The sequence below is a fragment of the Ahaetulla prasina genome, chromosome 10 (assembly GCF_028640845.1).
Source record: "Ahaetulla prasina isolate Xishuangbanna chromosome 10, ASM2864084v1, whole genome shotgun sequence".
NCBI lineage: Eukaryota > Metazoa > Chordata > Lepidosauria > Squamata > Colubridae > Ahaetulla > Ahaetulla prasina.
Genome location: NC_080548.1, coordinates 30,370,630 through 30,387,512, shown reverse-complemented (window position 1 = coordinate 30,387,512; position 16,883 = coordinate 30,370,630). Strand labels below are relative to the sequence as shown.

General features: G+C 45.4%; 1 protein-coding gene across 1 annotated transcript in view; it reads left to right on the top strand.

The window, feature by feature from the left end:
* Positions 1-16,257, top strand: part of TGFB1 (transforming growth factor beta 1) — a 32,433-nt gene extending 16,176 nt beyond the window's left edge. Inside the window, exons 2-7 of the mRNA XM_058196203.1 lie at positions 466-629; positions 2,307-2,436; positions 3,474-3,551; positions 8,136-8,292; positions 9,443-9,599; positions 14,115-16,257. Coding sequence (XP_058052186.1) covers positions 466-629; positions 2,307-2,436; positions 3,474-3,551; positions 8,136-8,292; positions 9,443-9,599; positions 14,115-14,273 — 845 coding nt within the window. The 3' untranslated portion in view covers positions 14,274-16,257. The remainder of the gene's footprint in view (positions 1-465; positions 630-2,306; positions 2,437-3,473; positions 3,552-8,135; positions 8,293-9,442; positions 9,600-14,114) is intronic.
* The last annotated feature ends 626 nt before the right edge of the window (positions 16,258-16,883 follow it).

Genomic DNA, 16,883 nt, shown 5'->3' with positions numbered 1-16,883 from the left:
GCCAGCTTGGCAAATTTAAGACCTGTGGACTTCAATACCCAGAATTCCCCAGCCAGCTTGGGAACTTTAAGACCTGTGGACTTCAATTCCCAGAATTCCCCAGCCAGCTTGGCAAATTTAAGACCTGTGGACTTCAATTCCCAGAATCCCCCAGCCAGCTTGGCAAATTTAGGACCTGTGGACTTCAATTCCCAGAATTCCCCAGCCAGCTTGGCTGGCTGGGAAATTCTGGGATGAAGTCCATAAGTCTTGGAGACCCCTGCTCTAATCACTATTGGAACTTATAACAGGCGAACCCCAGAATTCCCCCACCAGCCTACTTCAAAATGGGTGGACTTCAACTCCCAGAATTCCCATACTGGCTGAGGAATTCTGGGTCCTGCACTCTATCCATCTTCAAAGTGGCCACGGCTGAAAGGCCTTCTGCTCATCTCCCTACTGTTGCTTCCTATCTCCTATCTCTAGAAAGCTACGGCGATCGGTACAAGAAGGATAACCAAAATGTCTACTTTGGATTCGAAATCGAACCCATCCGGAAGATCCTTAGTGACCCCAATTTGCTGTACCGTGCAGAGCTGAGGATGCAGGCCTCTGGACATGGTCAAGAGCAGCGACTGGAGCTTTACCAGGTAAGATGTGGTGGACTGCAGTCTGGATTCCCAGAAGGGAGGGGCTGCATTCCGGAGGACCAAGAGACAAGAAGCTTGGAGAGTTTGCGTGGGAGAAAGAGGGTGAGGGCAGCTCCTCCTTAACAGTTCCCAGACCACAGGGAGTCTTTGAGGTAAACCATTCGTTTAGTGACCGTTCGAAGTTAGTGGAGCTTTACCAGGTAGGATGTGGTAGACCGCAGTCTGGATTCCCAGAAGGGAGGGGCTGCATTCCGGAGGAGCAGGAGACAAGAAGCTTGGAGAGTTTGCGTGGGAGAAAGAGGGTGAGGGCAGCTCCTCCTTAACAGTTCCCAGACCACAGGGAGTCTTTGAGGTAAACCATTCGTTTAGTGACCGTTCGAAGTTAGTGGAGCTTTACCAGGTAGGATGTGGTAGACCGCAGTCTGGATTCCCAGAAGGGAGGGGCTGCATTCCGGAGGAGCAGGAGACAGAGAAGCTTGGAGAGTTTGTGTGGGAGAAAGAGGGCAAGGACAGCTCCTCCTTAACAGTTCCCAGACCACAGGGAGTCTTTGAGGTAAACCATTCGTTTGGGGACCGTTTGAAGTTACAAAAAGTGACTTCGGACTGATTTTTCATACTAACGACCTTCGCCATGGTCCCGCGATCAAAATTTGGTAGCTTGGCAACTGGCATGTCTTTATGCCCGTTGTACCATTCCCGGGGTCATATGATCACCAGGTGTAACCATCCCAGCCTGCTTCTGACAAGCAAAGTCAATAACGGCAGCCAGATTCGTTTAACGACTGCACGATTCATTTAACAACTGAATTGATTCACTTAACAACCACAGCCCTCCCCACACACACCCCCGCCCCAAAAAAAGGCATCCAGAATGGCATAGAGGAAAAACAAGATCGGAATGCAGGACTAGAATCTTCCTTGCTGTTTTTATATTCTACTCTGGAAAGTCTCTTCGATGCCAGATAGTGGAGAAATTTATGTTAGTAGGAAAAAGGGGGGCATCTGGTGTTTTACTTTTCACAAGTTTTTATAAACCCTCTGGTTTTGATCTTTTGCTTTATCCCCGCTCCCCAAATAGGGCTAATCAGGTTCAAATCAAGGCCTGAAAGGAGATATTTTTAATTCAGGGATGTCCAATCTTGGTAACTTTAAAAACTTGTGGACTTCAACTCCCAGAGCTCTGAGAGTTGAAATCCACAGGCCTTAAAGCAGGGGTGAAATGCTCCCGGTTCGGACCGGATCGTGCGATCCGGTAGTGATGGCCGAACCAGCCATCCGGGAAGTATTTAACCAGGAAGTAATGTGTTTTCTACCTTCTAAACAAAAAGGAAAAAAATGAAACCCCTCTCTAAATTTCTTTTAATGTGAAATGTTATTGCAAATCGCCATTGGATTCGCACAACGGCCTGCCTCTTTCTCCTTTTTGTGGCGAGATTAAACGACGCTGCAAAAAAAGACCCCTTTTGGGGGAGGGGGGAAAACAGGTGATAGTTTTGCCTCTTGGTTCGGTCCAAAGGGCAGAAAAATAGCAAAAAAAAAAAAAAAAAGATTGAGGACTAGAACCTTTTTTTTTTTAAACCAAAAGCTTGGTTTAAAGCCAGGTTATTTTGTTGGGCTTTGTAAACGTCCACAGAAGCTGTTCCTTTAAGGCGTTCTGTCTTGTCCGTCTCTCCTTAGCAAAAAGACCACTCAGGGAATGATTCCACTTGGTACTACCTTCAAGGGCTGTCGTTAAAGGTGAAGAGCGAAAAAGAATGGCTGTCCTTCGATGTCACCAACGTTCTCCGGTTGTGGCTCGCAAGTAGAGGTAGGGTGGAACGGGGTGGGGGGAGGCATGACTGGGCACTGGGGACTTGCTCTCCTTAGTGCCAATGAAAAGGTAGACTCAATTTTCAGAATCCTGTTTGCAAACATGGCAGGGTTGTTCAAACATAGCAGGTTTGAGATGGGCGGACTTCAATCCCCAGAATTCTGGTGAATTCTGATGTATGCTGGGAGTTGAAGTCCATGCCTTCTTAAAAACTTGCCCACTGAGGAATTCTGGGAGTTGAAGTCCATGCATCTTAAAGCATGCCGGCTGGGGAATTCTGGGAGTTGAAGTCCATGCATCTTAAAGCATGCCGGCTGGGGAATTCTGGGAGTTGAAGTCCATGCATCTTAAAGCATGCTGGCTGGGGAATTCTGGGAATTGAAGTCCATGCATCTTAAAGTATGCTGGCTAAGGAATTCTTGGAACTGAAGTTCATGCATCTTAAAGCATGCTGGCCGGGGAATTCTGGGAGTTGAAGTCCATGCATCTTAAAGTATACCGGCCAGGGAATTCTGGGAGTTGAAGTCCATGTATTTTAATGCCTGGGGAATTCTGGGAGTTGAAGTCCATGCATCTTAAAGCATGCCGGCTGGGGAATTCTGGGAGTTGAAGGCCATGCATCTTAAAGTATGCTGGCTAAGGAATTCTTGGAATTGAAGTCCATGCATCTTAAAGTATACCGGCCAGGGAATTCTGGGAATTGAAGCCCATGCATCTTAAAGCATGCTGGCTGGTGAATTCTGGGGGTTCACAATCCACCCATCTTAAATCACACTGGCTGGGGAATTCTGGGAGTCGAACTCCCCTCCCCATCTTAAAATTGCCAAGTTTGAAAAACCTTGGGGAAAATGATATATGCCAACCTGCTCCAAAGCTCCAACTTCTCCTGTAATGAGCAAAGGGCTTTTTTTTGCTTTAAGCCCACTTCGATTCCGCTTTGGGGCGAGGGGGCTTCTCTGAAATAGCTTGCTGGCTTTGGAGAGGGCTCCAATCCTAAATCATCCCCCCCCCCCATCCTAATGTTTCTATTTCAGACGAGCTGGGGAGATTCCGATTTAGCACTCACTGTTCCTGTGATGGCACACAAAATGATCTAACGATACAAATTGAAGGTAAGAACCGGGATAGGGAGAGTGGGCGTCGGATAGGGGAGGGGTCTGTCCACAGCCAAGATGTCACTTGGCCCCACTTGCTTATTAAGTCTCTAAATAAGGGTCACAGCTCCCATAAACCACCCCATCCAGTGGTGGGTTTCAAAAAAAATTTTACTTTTTTTTTTTTTAATTTGAATTTATATCCCGCCCTTCTCCGAAGACTCAGGGCGGCTTACACTATGTTAAGCAATAGTCTTCATCCATTTGTATATTATATGCAAAGTCAACTTATTGCCGCCAACAATCTGGGTCCTCATTTTACCTACCTTATAAAGGATGGAAGGCTGAGTCAACCTTGGGCCTGGTGGGGCTTGAACTTGCAGTAATTGCAAGCAGCTGTGTTAATAACAGACAGACTTAATCTGTTGAGCCACCAGAGGCCCTTTTTTCTACCGTTTTACTACCACGTCAGGCCACACCTGGAATGCTGCATCCAGTTTTGGTCACCACACTATAAAGAAGATGTTGAGATTCTAGAAAGAGTGCAGAGAAGAGCAACCAAGATGATGAGGGGACTGGAGGCTAAAATATACGATGAACGGTTGCAGGAACTGGGCATGGCTGGTCTAGGGAAGAGAAGGACCAGGGGAAGACAGGTTAGCATCTTCCAATATTTGAGGGGCTGCCACAGAGAGGAAGCGGTCAAGCTATTTTCCAAAGCACTTGAAGGCCAGGCAAGGAATAATGGATGGAAACTAATCAAGGAGAGAAGTAACGTGGAATGAAGGATAAACTTCCTAACAGTGAGGACAATTAACCAGTGGAAGAGTTTCCCTCCAGAAGTTGTGGGCGCTTCATCACTGGAGGTTTTTAAAAAGAGACCGGACAGCCACTTGTGTCAAATCGTATAGGGTCGTATAGGAAGGGTAGGACTAGAAGACCTCCAAGGTCCCTTCCAATTCTGCTAATTCTCTTAATTTCACAAACTGTGGGAGAAACCCTATTGATGAGGAAGAATTGCCTGCCCCATAGCAAAACCCAGGGAGCGATTTTGAGAAAAGACTGGATAGCCACTTGTCTCAGCAAAGCTGGCTGAGGAATTCTGGGAGTTGAAGTCCACAAGTCTTAAAGTTGCCAAGGTTGGAGACCCCTGGTCTAGGGTCTCCTGCTTGAGCAGGAGGAGTTGGACTAGAAGATCTCCAAGGTCCCTTCCGGGTCTGTCCTGACTGATGGATTATCTTTACAACATTCTTGCCCGGGAATGTGTGATATTACAGCCAGGATCCCCTCTCAATGCAGTCCACAGGCTAAGCTGTGATGGATGCAGCGACCTGCAAGGGTCAGGGACTGCCCAGCAGGCAGAATCAAAGCCCCACCAAGCCGGGCCAGCTTCTACTTCGCCTGTTAGATGACTCCAGTCCTCCTGCTTTGTAAACAGAAGTTTGTGGGCCAGCGTGGGATGCATCAATGCTCCCACTGTATTCACAAAGCACATGGCGGCTTTGCAAGGCTCGGCCAAGTTAAGGATAATTTTGCAGGGAATTGAAAGGGCAAAAAAACCACACACACACACAAAAACACCAGCATTCAGAAGGTAAATCTTTGGCCATCACCCTAATGGGGGAGTCTGAGACCCAGGCCCTGACCAGAGAGAGGCCTCCCCTGCCCTCCCGTTCGCTGCCCCCCCCTCCTTTTGCATATTTCTGCTGCCTGCAAAACTTCACACCAGAGAAGTGTCAACTGCAACTCACAAGAGTCCATTTTTTTTCTTCTGGGAAATTAGCTGAGCCGGCTTCCCTCTTCCGGTGCCTAGCCTGAGATTTTGGGGTGGGGTGGGGTGGGGGGCTGGCAGGGGAGATGTGTATGTGAACTGTGCCAAGCCCAGTGACTCAGTTGTGTGTGTGTGTCTCTCTCTCACACATACACCATGTGATACAGCTGGCTGAGAATATCCTTTGCAGGATTGCTGAAAACTATGCACACGAATATACACTTGAACACCAGCCCAGCCACACCGACTGAGTTAGGTCAGCTAAAAGAAAGTAACAGTATAGTAGAGTTGAAAGGGACCTTGGAGGTCTTCTAGTCCAACCCCCAGCTCAAGGAGGTGACCCTATACCACTCCAAACAAATAGTTATCCAGTCTCTTCTTAAAAACTTCCCGTGTTGGAGCACTCACAACTTCTAGAGGCAGGCAGTTCCGCTGGTTAATTGTTCTTACCGTCAGGGAATTTCTCCTTAGTTCTAGGTTGCTTCTCTCCTCGGTAAGTATCCATCCATCTCTTTTCCTTCTGCCCTCAGGTGATCTGGAGGTTGACTCCCTCTTCTCTTTGACAGCCCCTCAAATGTCAATGGTCACAGTTTGTCCCAAAGGTACTTTTTCAAAAAGGCAACTGGACTTTCTTGGTTTGTTTGGTTTTTTTGGAAAATGTTTTCCCTTCTTATCGAAGAAGTTTCTTCACTTCAGAACTGAAGTAGCTTCTTGGATGAGAAGCCAAACTTTAAAAAATAAATAAGAAAGTCCAGTTGTCTTTTAAAAGAACACCTTTGGGACAATCCCTCAGATATTGGAAGATGGCTATCATGTCACCCCTGGTCTTTCTTTGCATTAAACTCGACATATCCAATTCCTGCAACCGTTTTTCACATATTTTAGCCTCCGGTCCCCTAATCATCTTGGTTGCTCTTCTCTGCATTCTTTCTAGAATCTCCGCATCTTTTTTTCTATTGTGGTGACCAAAATTCTGCAGGGGACCCTAGTATCATGAGCCATGATGAGTCAGGATGAGCTCTGGGCCATGCACAGAATCCACTATAACAGGGGTCTCAACCTTGGCAACTTTAAGACTTGTGGATTTCAATTGAGGAATTCTGGGAGCTGAAGTCCACAAGTCTTAAAGTTGCCAAGGTTGGAGACCCCTGCACTATAAGTTTTCTACTTGCCAGCCAGGCATACATTCTTCTTACGAACATTGCTGCCGAAAACACAACTTAAATAGTCAAACTATTTACTAAATCTGCACTACTATTAATCTTCTCATCGTTCCCATCACCAATCTCTTTCCACTTATGACTGTTTGACCGTAACTTTGTTGCTGGCAATCCTTATGATTTATATTGATATATTGACCATCAATTTGTGTTGTAAATGTTGTACCTTGATGAAGGTATCTTTTCTTTTATGCACACTGAGAGCGTATGCACCAAGACAAATTCCTTGTGTGTCCAATCACACTTGGCCAATAAAAAAAATTCTATTCTATTCTATTCTATTAATTTCCTCCCAAATCAGAACAGAGGCACCGCTGGCCGTGAATGCAGCCATTTCTCCTTCCTGTTTCAGTCTCTTTGAGTTTCTGCCTCTTGGTCGGCTGTTTTTCCACCAGCCTTTATGGCTGGGGGTTTGTAGGTTTTGAGTCATGCAGGGGAGCAACAGGAACCCTCTTGGGGGACTTCCGGCTTAAGAGAGAAGCCTCGGTCAGATTTTGGCCAGCAATTACTGACCTCCTTGCTCTCAGGGTAGGGTGTGGGGAGGTGGGTGAGGGAAAGAATATGAAAATCTTTGGTTTATCTGCCAAAATTGCATCATGTGTTCTCAGAATGTAATGAGTAACGGCCGAGCGTGGAGTGAAGAGGAAAGTTTTGGTCAAAGAATGATGTAGGAGTCATTTGTGAACTTTGGAAATGGCCCTTTCCCCCCCCCCCTCCCTCTCTCCTCTCTTCCGTTTATCAAGTTTGGCAACTTTAAGAGGGGTGGACCTCAACTCTCTGAATTCCCCCCCCAGGGTGAGGGTGAGGAAAAAACGATCATAAATTCACCTTTTTCTAGTGCCGTTGTAACATTGGTCACTAAATGAACGGTGGAGAGTCGAGGGCTACCTGGAATTCGAATTTTCCTTCCCCCAACGCATCCACGGTAAACCTTCGAGCGGTTTTACCCACTGAGATTTTTAGGAAGTCGCCACAGACAGATTCCCAATTCAGTGGAGCATCCTTAGGTCACTTAGCAGAGAATAGAATGGAATGGAATGGAATGGAATGGAATAGAATAGAATAGAATAGAATAGAATAGAATAGAATAGAATAGAATAGAATAGAATAGAATAGAATTTTTATTGACCAAGTATGATTTGACACACAAGGAATTTGTCTTGGTGCATAAGCTCTCAGTGTACATAAAAGAAAAGATATCTTTGTCAGGGTACAGCACTTACAACACTTAATGATAGTCACAGGGTACAAATTTAACACTTAATGATACAACACTTAATGATAGTCATAGGCTACAATTAAGCAATCAGGAAAGAATCAATTACAGTATAAATCGTAAGAATACAAGCAACCAAGTTACAGTCATAAGTGGAAGGAGATGGGTGATGGGAACGATGAGAAGATTAATAGTAGTGCAGACTTAGTGAATAGTTTGGCAGTGTTGAGGGAATTATTTGTTTAGCAGAGTGATGGCGTTCGGGAAGAAACTCTTCTTGTGTCTAGTTGTTCTGGTGTGCAGTGCTCTATAAGTGTCGTTCTGAAACAGTTTAGGTCCAGGATGTGAGGGGTCTGTAGATATTGCAAGTCAATGAATCCACTTCCCCTTTGCAGGCACCACGCTCAAAAGAGGGGACCAAGGATCGTTAATTGGGAAGTCAAAGCAGCGTCCGTACCTGTGGATCATGGCCACCACTCCAGAACGGGCTGATTCCTCGAGTCACAAGCGGAGAAAACGCGCCGCTCCAGATGCAGAGTTCTGCAGCAGCCAGTAAGTCGCTGCGTCACTAAGTCAGGTGTGAACAGCCAGACGTGCAGAGTTTGAGCCAACGACTTCATTACCTTCTGCCTCTAATACAGGAATCTCCCCAGACTGGCAGCTTCCAAATAGATAAGACTCCAAGGAATTTTGGGAGGGTCAGGCTCCTAGCTCCTTTTGGGGCTGCGCGGATCTCGCCTTCCTGACAGGTTGGGGGGGCTTCCCACCATCATCAGCTGTCTTAAAACTTGATTGATCGATCAAATTTATTGATCGATCGATCGATCAAGTAAATATATATTAGACAGAGTGACAGCTTTTCACCTTGTGCCATCACTCAGCTGAACACCTAATTCCCAATGCTGTAAGGCTGTATTGCTATTATCCTTCTCATCTTGTCTGCTACCTTCCCTTATTAGTATCATTATGATGATTATTATTACTCTGTTTTTAGTGTGTAAACGGAGAGCTTCTGCAACCAAAGGCAAATTCCTTGTGGACCTTAATCACATTTGACCAAATAAAGTATTCTGTGCCATTCCATTCCTTACGATTTTTGATGAACGTATCTTTTCTTTTATGTACATAGAGATCGTATGCACCAAAGACAAATTCCTTGTGTGTCCACTCATACTTGGCTAATAAAGAATTCTATTCTATTCTATTCCTATTCTATTCTATTCTAGTCTAGTCTAGTCTAGTCTAGTCTAGTCTAGTCTAGTCTAGTCTAGTTTATTCTATTCTATTCTATTCTAGTCTATTCTACTCTACTCTACTCTACTCTACTCTACTCTACTCTACTCTACTCCACTCCACTCCACTCCACTCCATTCCATTCCATTCCATTCCATTCCATTCTATTCTATTCTATTCTATTCTATTCTATTCTATTCTATTCTATTCTATTCCCTTCCATTCCCTTCCATTCCATTCGGTATTATTCTATTCTATTCTATTCTATTCCATTCCATTCCATTCCATTCCATTCCATTCCATTCTATTCTATTCTATTCCATTCCATTCCATATTATTCTATTCTGTTCTATTCTACATTTTTCTGTTCTATTTAATTCCGTTCCATTCCGTTCTATTTAGAAAATTGGAGGTCCCAAAATTCAGAGCAAAAGGACGTAAGAGGATTTTCGGGCTCTTTTTTTCCTAGATCCCCGGAAGCGAAGAATTGCTGCGTACGGCGTTTCTATATCGATTTCCGAAAAGATTTAAAATGGAGGTGGATCTACGAACCTAAAGGCTACTATGCCAATTTCTGCATGGGGCCTTGTCCCTACCTCTGGAGTTCAGATACTCAGTATAGCAAGGTAAGGCTTGTTCTCCTCAGAGGCGTCTGCCCAGCAGGGTCAGGAAAATCAGGAAAAACGTCATTTTTTAATACACTTTTTTTATTTTTTGCTTTTCATCTTTTTTATTTTTATTCAAAAAGTTAAAATTCAAAACTCCAAAAAAAAAGGATTTTTTTTTTTTACAAACAAAAAACAAACCAGACATGAAAAAATGCGTATTTTTTTTAAAAAAGACCCAAACATATACAGGCAATCCTTGACTTAAGAACAGTTCATTTAGTGACCATTCAAAGTTACACCAACACTGAAAAAGGTGACTGATGATGGGTTTTTTTTCCACACTTAACGACCGTTGTAGCGTCCCTGTGGTCAGGTGATCAAAATTCCGCCGCTTGGCAACTGACTCGTATTTATGACGGTCGCATTATCCCGGGGGTTACGCGATCCACTTTTGCCACCTTCTGACAAGCAAAATCAACAGGGAAGCCCGATTCATTTAACAACCGTGCTTCTACTTTAACAAGTGCCTTCATTCACTTAGCAACTTGTGGCAAGAAACTGGTGGTAAAATGGGCCAAAACTGACTTAACAAATGTTTTGCATGTTGCAACAAATATTTTGAGGCTCAATTGTGGTCGTCGGGGACTACCTGTATAACTATATCAATTCTAGAATATTCTATATCAATTCTAGACCAATTCTAGAATACAGCTCGCCTGTTTGGAACCCTCACCACATCTCTGACATCAATACAATTGAACGTGTCCAGAAATATTTTACAAGAAGAGTTCTCCATTCCTCTGAAAACAACAAAATACCTTATCCCACCAGACTTGAAATCCTAGGCTTAGAAAACTTGGAACTCCGTCGCCTTCGACAAGACCTAAGCTTAACTCACAGAATCATCTATTGTAATGTCCTTCCTGTCAAAGACTACTTCAGCTTTAATTGCAATAATACTAGAGCAACTAATAGATTTAAACTTAATGTCAACCGCTTTAATCTAGATTGCAGAAAATATGACTTCTGTAACAGAATCATCAGTGCTTGGAATACTTTACCTGACTCTGTGGTCTCTTCCCATAATCCTAAAAGCTTTAACCAAAAACTTTCTACTATTGACCTCACCCCATTCCTAAGAGGACCATAAGGGGCGTGCATAAGCGCACAAACGTGCCTACCGTTCCTGTCCTATTGTTTTTCTTTTCTTCTTTCTATATATATGCTTATACCTCCTTATATTTACTCATATATGTTTATATACAATATAATCTTTTGTATGATTCCTACATATATTGTTGTGAAAAAATAAAATAAATAAAAATAAATAAATAAAATATATCAGAGGTCTCCAACCTTGGCAACTTTAAGCCTGGCAGACTTCAACTCCCAGAATTCCCCAGGAGTTGAAGTCCGCCAGGCTTAAAGTTGCCAAGGTTGGAGACCTCTGACATATATTATCAGTTGAATATTGATAAATATATTGCAAAGATATTAACTCCTCGCCCCTCGTGAAGCAGACCCAACATTTTAAAACTTCTATTTGCAAATTATTGACCAGTCAAGCCCTTGTTAGTGCTTAAGGGTTGGATGACCATACACTGTGGATATTCCTGTTTTTCTACTTTGGTTGTTTTGATAAAGGAAGGAAGAATAATTAATTTCCTGGCTTCGGATGAAAAAACAGGGCAACAGGCCACCCTGGGGTTGCTTTCGCAGCCTGGCGCCTCCCTTCGAAGAAGGCATTAGCTAAAAGTTGAGCAAGTGACTGGCTTCCAACCAGCCAAGATTGATGGCCTGTTTTCTCCCAGTTGGGTTCAAGAGGGTAGGGAAGAAAACCATGGGTGGTCCAGACTTTTCGTTTGGCTACGCAAACCCTCAAACCATATCACACACCACGCACCACACCACACCACACCAAACCACAAGAAACCACACTACACCACACCACAGCACAATAAATCAGATCAAATCAAACCTCCCAAAATCAATTCAATTCAGAATAGAGCTGGATGGTATCTTGGAAACCTTTGTAGTCCAACTCCCCGCTCAAGCAGGAGACCCTATAATAGCAATAGCACTTATATACCGCTTCACGGTGCTTTACAGCCCTCTCTAAGCGGTTTACAGAGTCAGCATTATTGCCCCCAACAATTTTGGGCTCCTCATTTTATCCACTTTAGAAGGATGGATGGCTGAATCAATCTTGAGCCAGTCAGGATCGAACTCCTGGCAGTGGGCAAAGTTGGCAGCGGGCAAAGTTCCCTGTAGTGCTGCACTCTTAACAGGAAGGAAGGAAGGAAGGAAGGAAGGAAGGAAGGAAGGAAGGAAGGAAGGAAGGAAGGAAGGAAGGAAGGAAGGAAGGAAGGGATGGATTTTGGCTCCTCATTTTATCCACCTTGGATGGATGGCTGAATCAACCTTGAGCCGGTCAGGATCGAACTCCTGGCAGTGGGCAAAGTTGGCTCCCTGCAGTGCTGCACTCTTAACAGGAAGGAAGGAAGGAAGGAAGGAAGGAAGGAAGGAAGGAAGGAAGGAAGGGATTTTGGCTCCTCATTTTATCCACCTTGGATGGATGGCTGAATCAATCTTGAGCCGGTCAGGATCGAACTCCTGGCAGTGGGCAAAGTTGGCAGCGGGCAAAGTTCCCTGCAGTGCTGCACTCTTAACAGGAAGGAAGGAAGGAAGGAAGGAAGGAAGGAAGGAAGGAAGGAAGGAAGGAAGGAAGGAAGGGATGGATTTTGGCTCCTCATTTTATCCACCTTGGATGGATGGCTGAATCAACCTTGAGCCGGTCAGGATCGAACTCCTGGCAGTGGGCAAAGTTGGCTCCCTGCAGTGCTGCACTCTTAACAGGAAGGAAGGAAGGAAGGAAGGAAGGAAGGAAGGAAGGAAGGAAGGAAGGAAGGAAGGAAAGAAGGAAAGAAGGAAAGAAGGAAAGAAGGAAAGAAGGAAAGGAAAGGAAGAGCAATAGCACTTAGACTGATATACTGCTTCACAGGGCTTTTACAGCCCTCTCTAAGCGGTTTACAGAGTCAGCCTCTTGCCTCCAAACAATCTGGGTCCTCATTTTACCCACCATCCTCAGAAGGATGGAAGGCTAAATAACCATTTCAGACAAGCGGCTTCCAGTCTCTTCTTAAAGACCTCCAGTGATGAAGCAACCACAATTTCTGGTGGCAAGCTGTTCCACTGGTTAATTGTCCTCACTATTAGGAAGATTCTCCTTCATTCCAGGTTGTTTCTGTCCTAGATTAGTTTCCATCCATTGTTTCTTGTCCTGCCTTCTGGTGCTTTGGAAAATAAATTGTTCCCCTCTTCTTTGTGGTAGCCTCGCAAATACTGGAATCCCGCTATCATGTCTCCCCACTCCCAGTCCTTCTTTTCTCTACATTGGCCAAACCCAAATCCTGCATTTATTTATTTATAAATAAATAAATAAATAAATAAAATCCTGCAGCCGTTCTTCATATGTTTTAATCTCCAAGCCTTTAATCCAGGGGTGAAATTCAAAAATTTTCCCTACCGGTTCTGTGGGCATGGCTTGGTGGGCGTCGCAGGGGAAGGATATTGCAAAATCTCCATTCCCACCCCACTCTGGGGCCAGCCAGAGTTGATATTTGCCGGTTCTCCGAACTACTCAAAATTTCCGCTACCGGTTCTCCAGAACCATGTCAGAACCTGTTGGATGTCACCCCCTGCTTTAATCGTTTTAGTTGCTCTTCTCTGCACTTTTTCCAAAGTCTCAACATCTTTTTTGTAATGTGGTGAACAAACCTGGCTGCAAATATTCCAGGTGTGGCCTTACTAAAGATGTATGTATACCCGTGATGGCGAAACCAGAGGTGGCACGCAGCACCCTCTCTGATGGCACATGAGACGTTGCCCCAATTCAGCTCCGCTGCACATGCGCACACACCTCCCGCTGGCCAGCTGGTCTTCAGGTTTCTGCCACGCATGCGCAGGGGGAGGACACATGTGGAGGGGCCACATGCACATGTGGGGGGCATGCAGGGAGCATGTACACATGCACAGGGGTGGGGCACGTGTAGGGGGCCACACACCCATTGCATTTTGGGGGTTTGGGTGCGCGTGTGCGCATTCGTGCGGCTTGGGGCACTTGGTCCGGAAAAGGTTAGCCATCACTGATGTATACAGTCTAAAACAGGGGTCTCCAACCTTGGCAACTTTTAAGACTTGTGGACTTCGCCTCCCAGAATTCCTCAGGCAGACGTGTCTGTTTCTCTTACCCACCAAAGTGGAGAGATTGCAGAGGAAGGGATTACAAGAGAGTAAGCAAAGCTGGCTGAGGAATTCTGGGAGTTGAAGTCCACGAGTCTTAAAGTTGCCAAGGTTTGGAGACCCCTAGTTCTAAAAAGGCCTTTAATTGTTTGAGTTGCTCTTCTCTGCGCTTCTTCCAAAGCCTCTTTCTTGTAACGCGGTGACCAAAAATGGACGTAGTCCTCCAGGGTGTGGCTTTGATGAAGAAACCGCGCACCTCTAAGCAGGCTGTTTTATGTCTCCTTCGCACAGGTCCTCGCTCTCTACAACCTTCACAACCCGACGGCCTCAGCCGCCCCCTGTTGCGTCCCCGATGAGCTGGAACCCTTGGGCATCGTTTACTACGTCGGCCGCCAAGCCAAAGTAGAACAGCTTTCAAACATGATTGTCAAATCCTGCCGGTGTAGCTGAGACCAAGGATCGGTGGTGGACTCAGGAAACGTCTGAACGATCCCTCTGGAGGGAAAGGAGTCAGGGACTGCGAGGAGGAAGCCGACTTTATTTCCCAACACCCCCCCTCCCCCCGCTCTCTGCTAAAACCTCCTGCATTTTTTTACTTTCGTCTTTTTCATTTTTGTCTTCACAAAAAAAAAAAGAGAGGAATCTTTCTCTCTCTCGTTTTTGGAAAAAAACAACAACACCCCACAACTTGTATTGTTATTGTTATTATTGTTATTATTATTATTATTATTTTATTTAGTAAATTTATGTTTTTGGGGGAGGGGTGAGGATTGTCTCTCTCTTTTTTTTAATTCTTTGGCTCGGTGGTGGAGAGGACTTGCTCAGGAGAGAGAGAGGAAGGAAGAGGAGGAAGAAGGAAGAGAAAGAAGAGAAGCACGGACGGATCCACCCAAAACAGGCCAGGAAGGAAAAAAACAACCCTTCCCTTGCAAACAGAAGCCAGAGGAACCAACTTGCTGCGAGACGGCAAAAGGAAATAAGGAATTAAAATTCGATCGGAGCCAAGAATTGTAAAAGGGGATAAAACCGCTGACTTTGGAACAGAGTCCTGAATTGTGTAGCCCAGAAGATCCAGTGGGATGGTTGGTTGTTCTCCAGATGCCCAAACTTTGGGGGAGTTCTCGGGTCGCCGGACGATGCTACGATTCTCTGCCTTGGGATCTGGTTGGGGGAAGGGAAGACCGGATAAACTCAGCTTTAGACTCTGTCTTGTGGCTCGTAGATGTGGTCATTTCGGACAATATTCGGACCTTGTTCTTGGGGAAAAAAAACAAATTGCAACGGGTGAATGACGGACTCTTCCCTCTAGCTTTGCTGACCCCACTTCCTCTGCTCTACGCTGGCTTCCCAGGGGTTAGAAGATGCTGGAGGAGAAATTGGATGGGGGGGGGGGAAAGGGGGTTCTTTGGGGCTCATATAGTGCTGGCATAACCCCAAAAAAGTGTGTGTGTGTGGATGGGCTGTTCCAGCTGAGAAAGCAATACAGGAAGTCCTCAACTTATGACCATAAATGGGACCACAATTTCCACTGCAAGTTGTTAAACAAGTCGTGTCCCGATTTATTTATTTTTTTGGGTTAAGCGAATTGCTGCCATTGAGCAGGTCCTGCGGTCGTTAAACGAATCCGGCTTCCCCCACGGACTTTGCTTGTCGGAAGCTTTGGATAAATGTTGGACAACCATTTGTCTGAAGCGGTATAGGGTTTCCTGCCTAAGCAGGGGGTTGGACTAGAAGACCTCCGAGGTCCCTTCTAACTCTGTTTATTCTATTCTAAGCCAGCTGCCAAGATCACCAATGGGGATCCCCGTAATCTCGAGATACTGCAGCTGTTGGTTGCCAAGGGCCCGAATTTTGATTTTGCGACCGTGAGGGATGCGGCGATGGTTGTAAGCGTGACAGAGGCGAAGGTTACTTTTCGCAGTGGTGTCGTAACTTCGAGCCATCGCTAAAGGAATGTTCGTAAGTTGAGGACTCTCTTTAAAGCAGGGGTCTCCAACCTTGGCAACTTTAAGCCTGGCGGACTTCAGCAAAGCTGGCTGGGGCATTCTAGGAGTTGAAGTCCTCCAGGCTTAAAGTTGCCAAGGTTGGAGACCCCAGATGTAAAGCATCACTTTCGCCATTTTCGAGCCCAAACATTATGGGCTTTTTTTGAAATTTCTGCAGATTCTCAATTACAGGAAAAGTTTGTCGGAACCGGGGTTGCATTGAAACATTCTCTCTTCAAAGCAAGAAAACTTTCTCCCCCAAGTTCCTGAGATAAGGGAAGGATCTCCCAATTTTTCCTTTTTTCTCCCTAACCGTAACAGTGTCGGCAGTAAATTTGGTGACCACAAGCTGGATGGGGGTTTCGGCTCCATCCTCAACGTCCCTTCATAAATGGCTGTATTTATGTAACATGCAATTTCCAAACCAATAAAACCATATTGTGGCTTCACGTGATGGCTTGCTTCGCACAACCTGTGTTCCGTCCCCCTCGCCTCAGTCCGAGCGATGACTTAATTAGCCGGCAACTATCAGCTCTGGCAGCAAACTAGCAAGCGTTTGCCACGTGTCTCTGTTATCTCTCTTGATGAGTCACCCAGGAACAAACAGTACTTCAGCTCTAGTTAAGCAGTTGATTTGCTTGCTACGAAGAGGTACAGCAGCCCTTGCTGCTTTTATATCCTGTGGGGTGTGGCTCCATGACTCAGCACTTCCTAGTCCAGCCCAATCCTGCTTCTGTTGTTCCTGCCTCTCCTGCCTACGAAACCTAGGGTCCAGCCAGGCCTGATTGCCATCAGCCAGCTCTGGAGGCGTGGCTTGGGGGGGGAAAGAGTCAAGGGACGGAGGCCTCTGGGAGAGGAACTCTGGGAGTTGAAGTCCACAAGTCTTAAAAGAGCCAAGTTTGCAGACCCCTGTCTTAGTGGACGTTGTAGGAATCCAACCTGTTTTCTTCGTTTATGACCCCATGAGTTGTGGGAACACGGTTTAACTTCAACCAGGTTAAGGATGGTATCAGAACAGGCCTGCTGATTTAGTTTCCCAAAACACTCTAAATAACTTTGGGGTGTTGTACGGTTT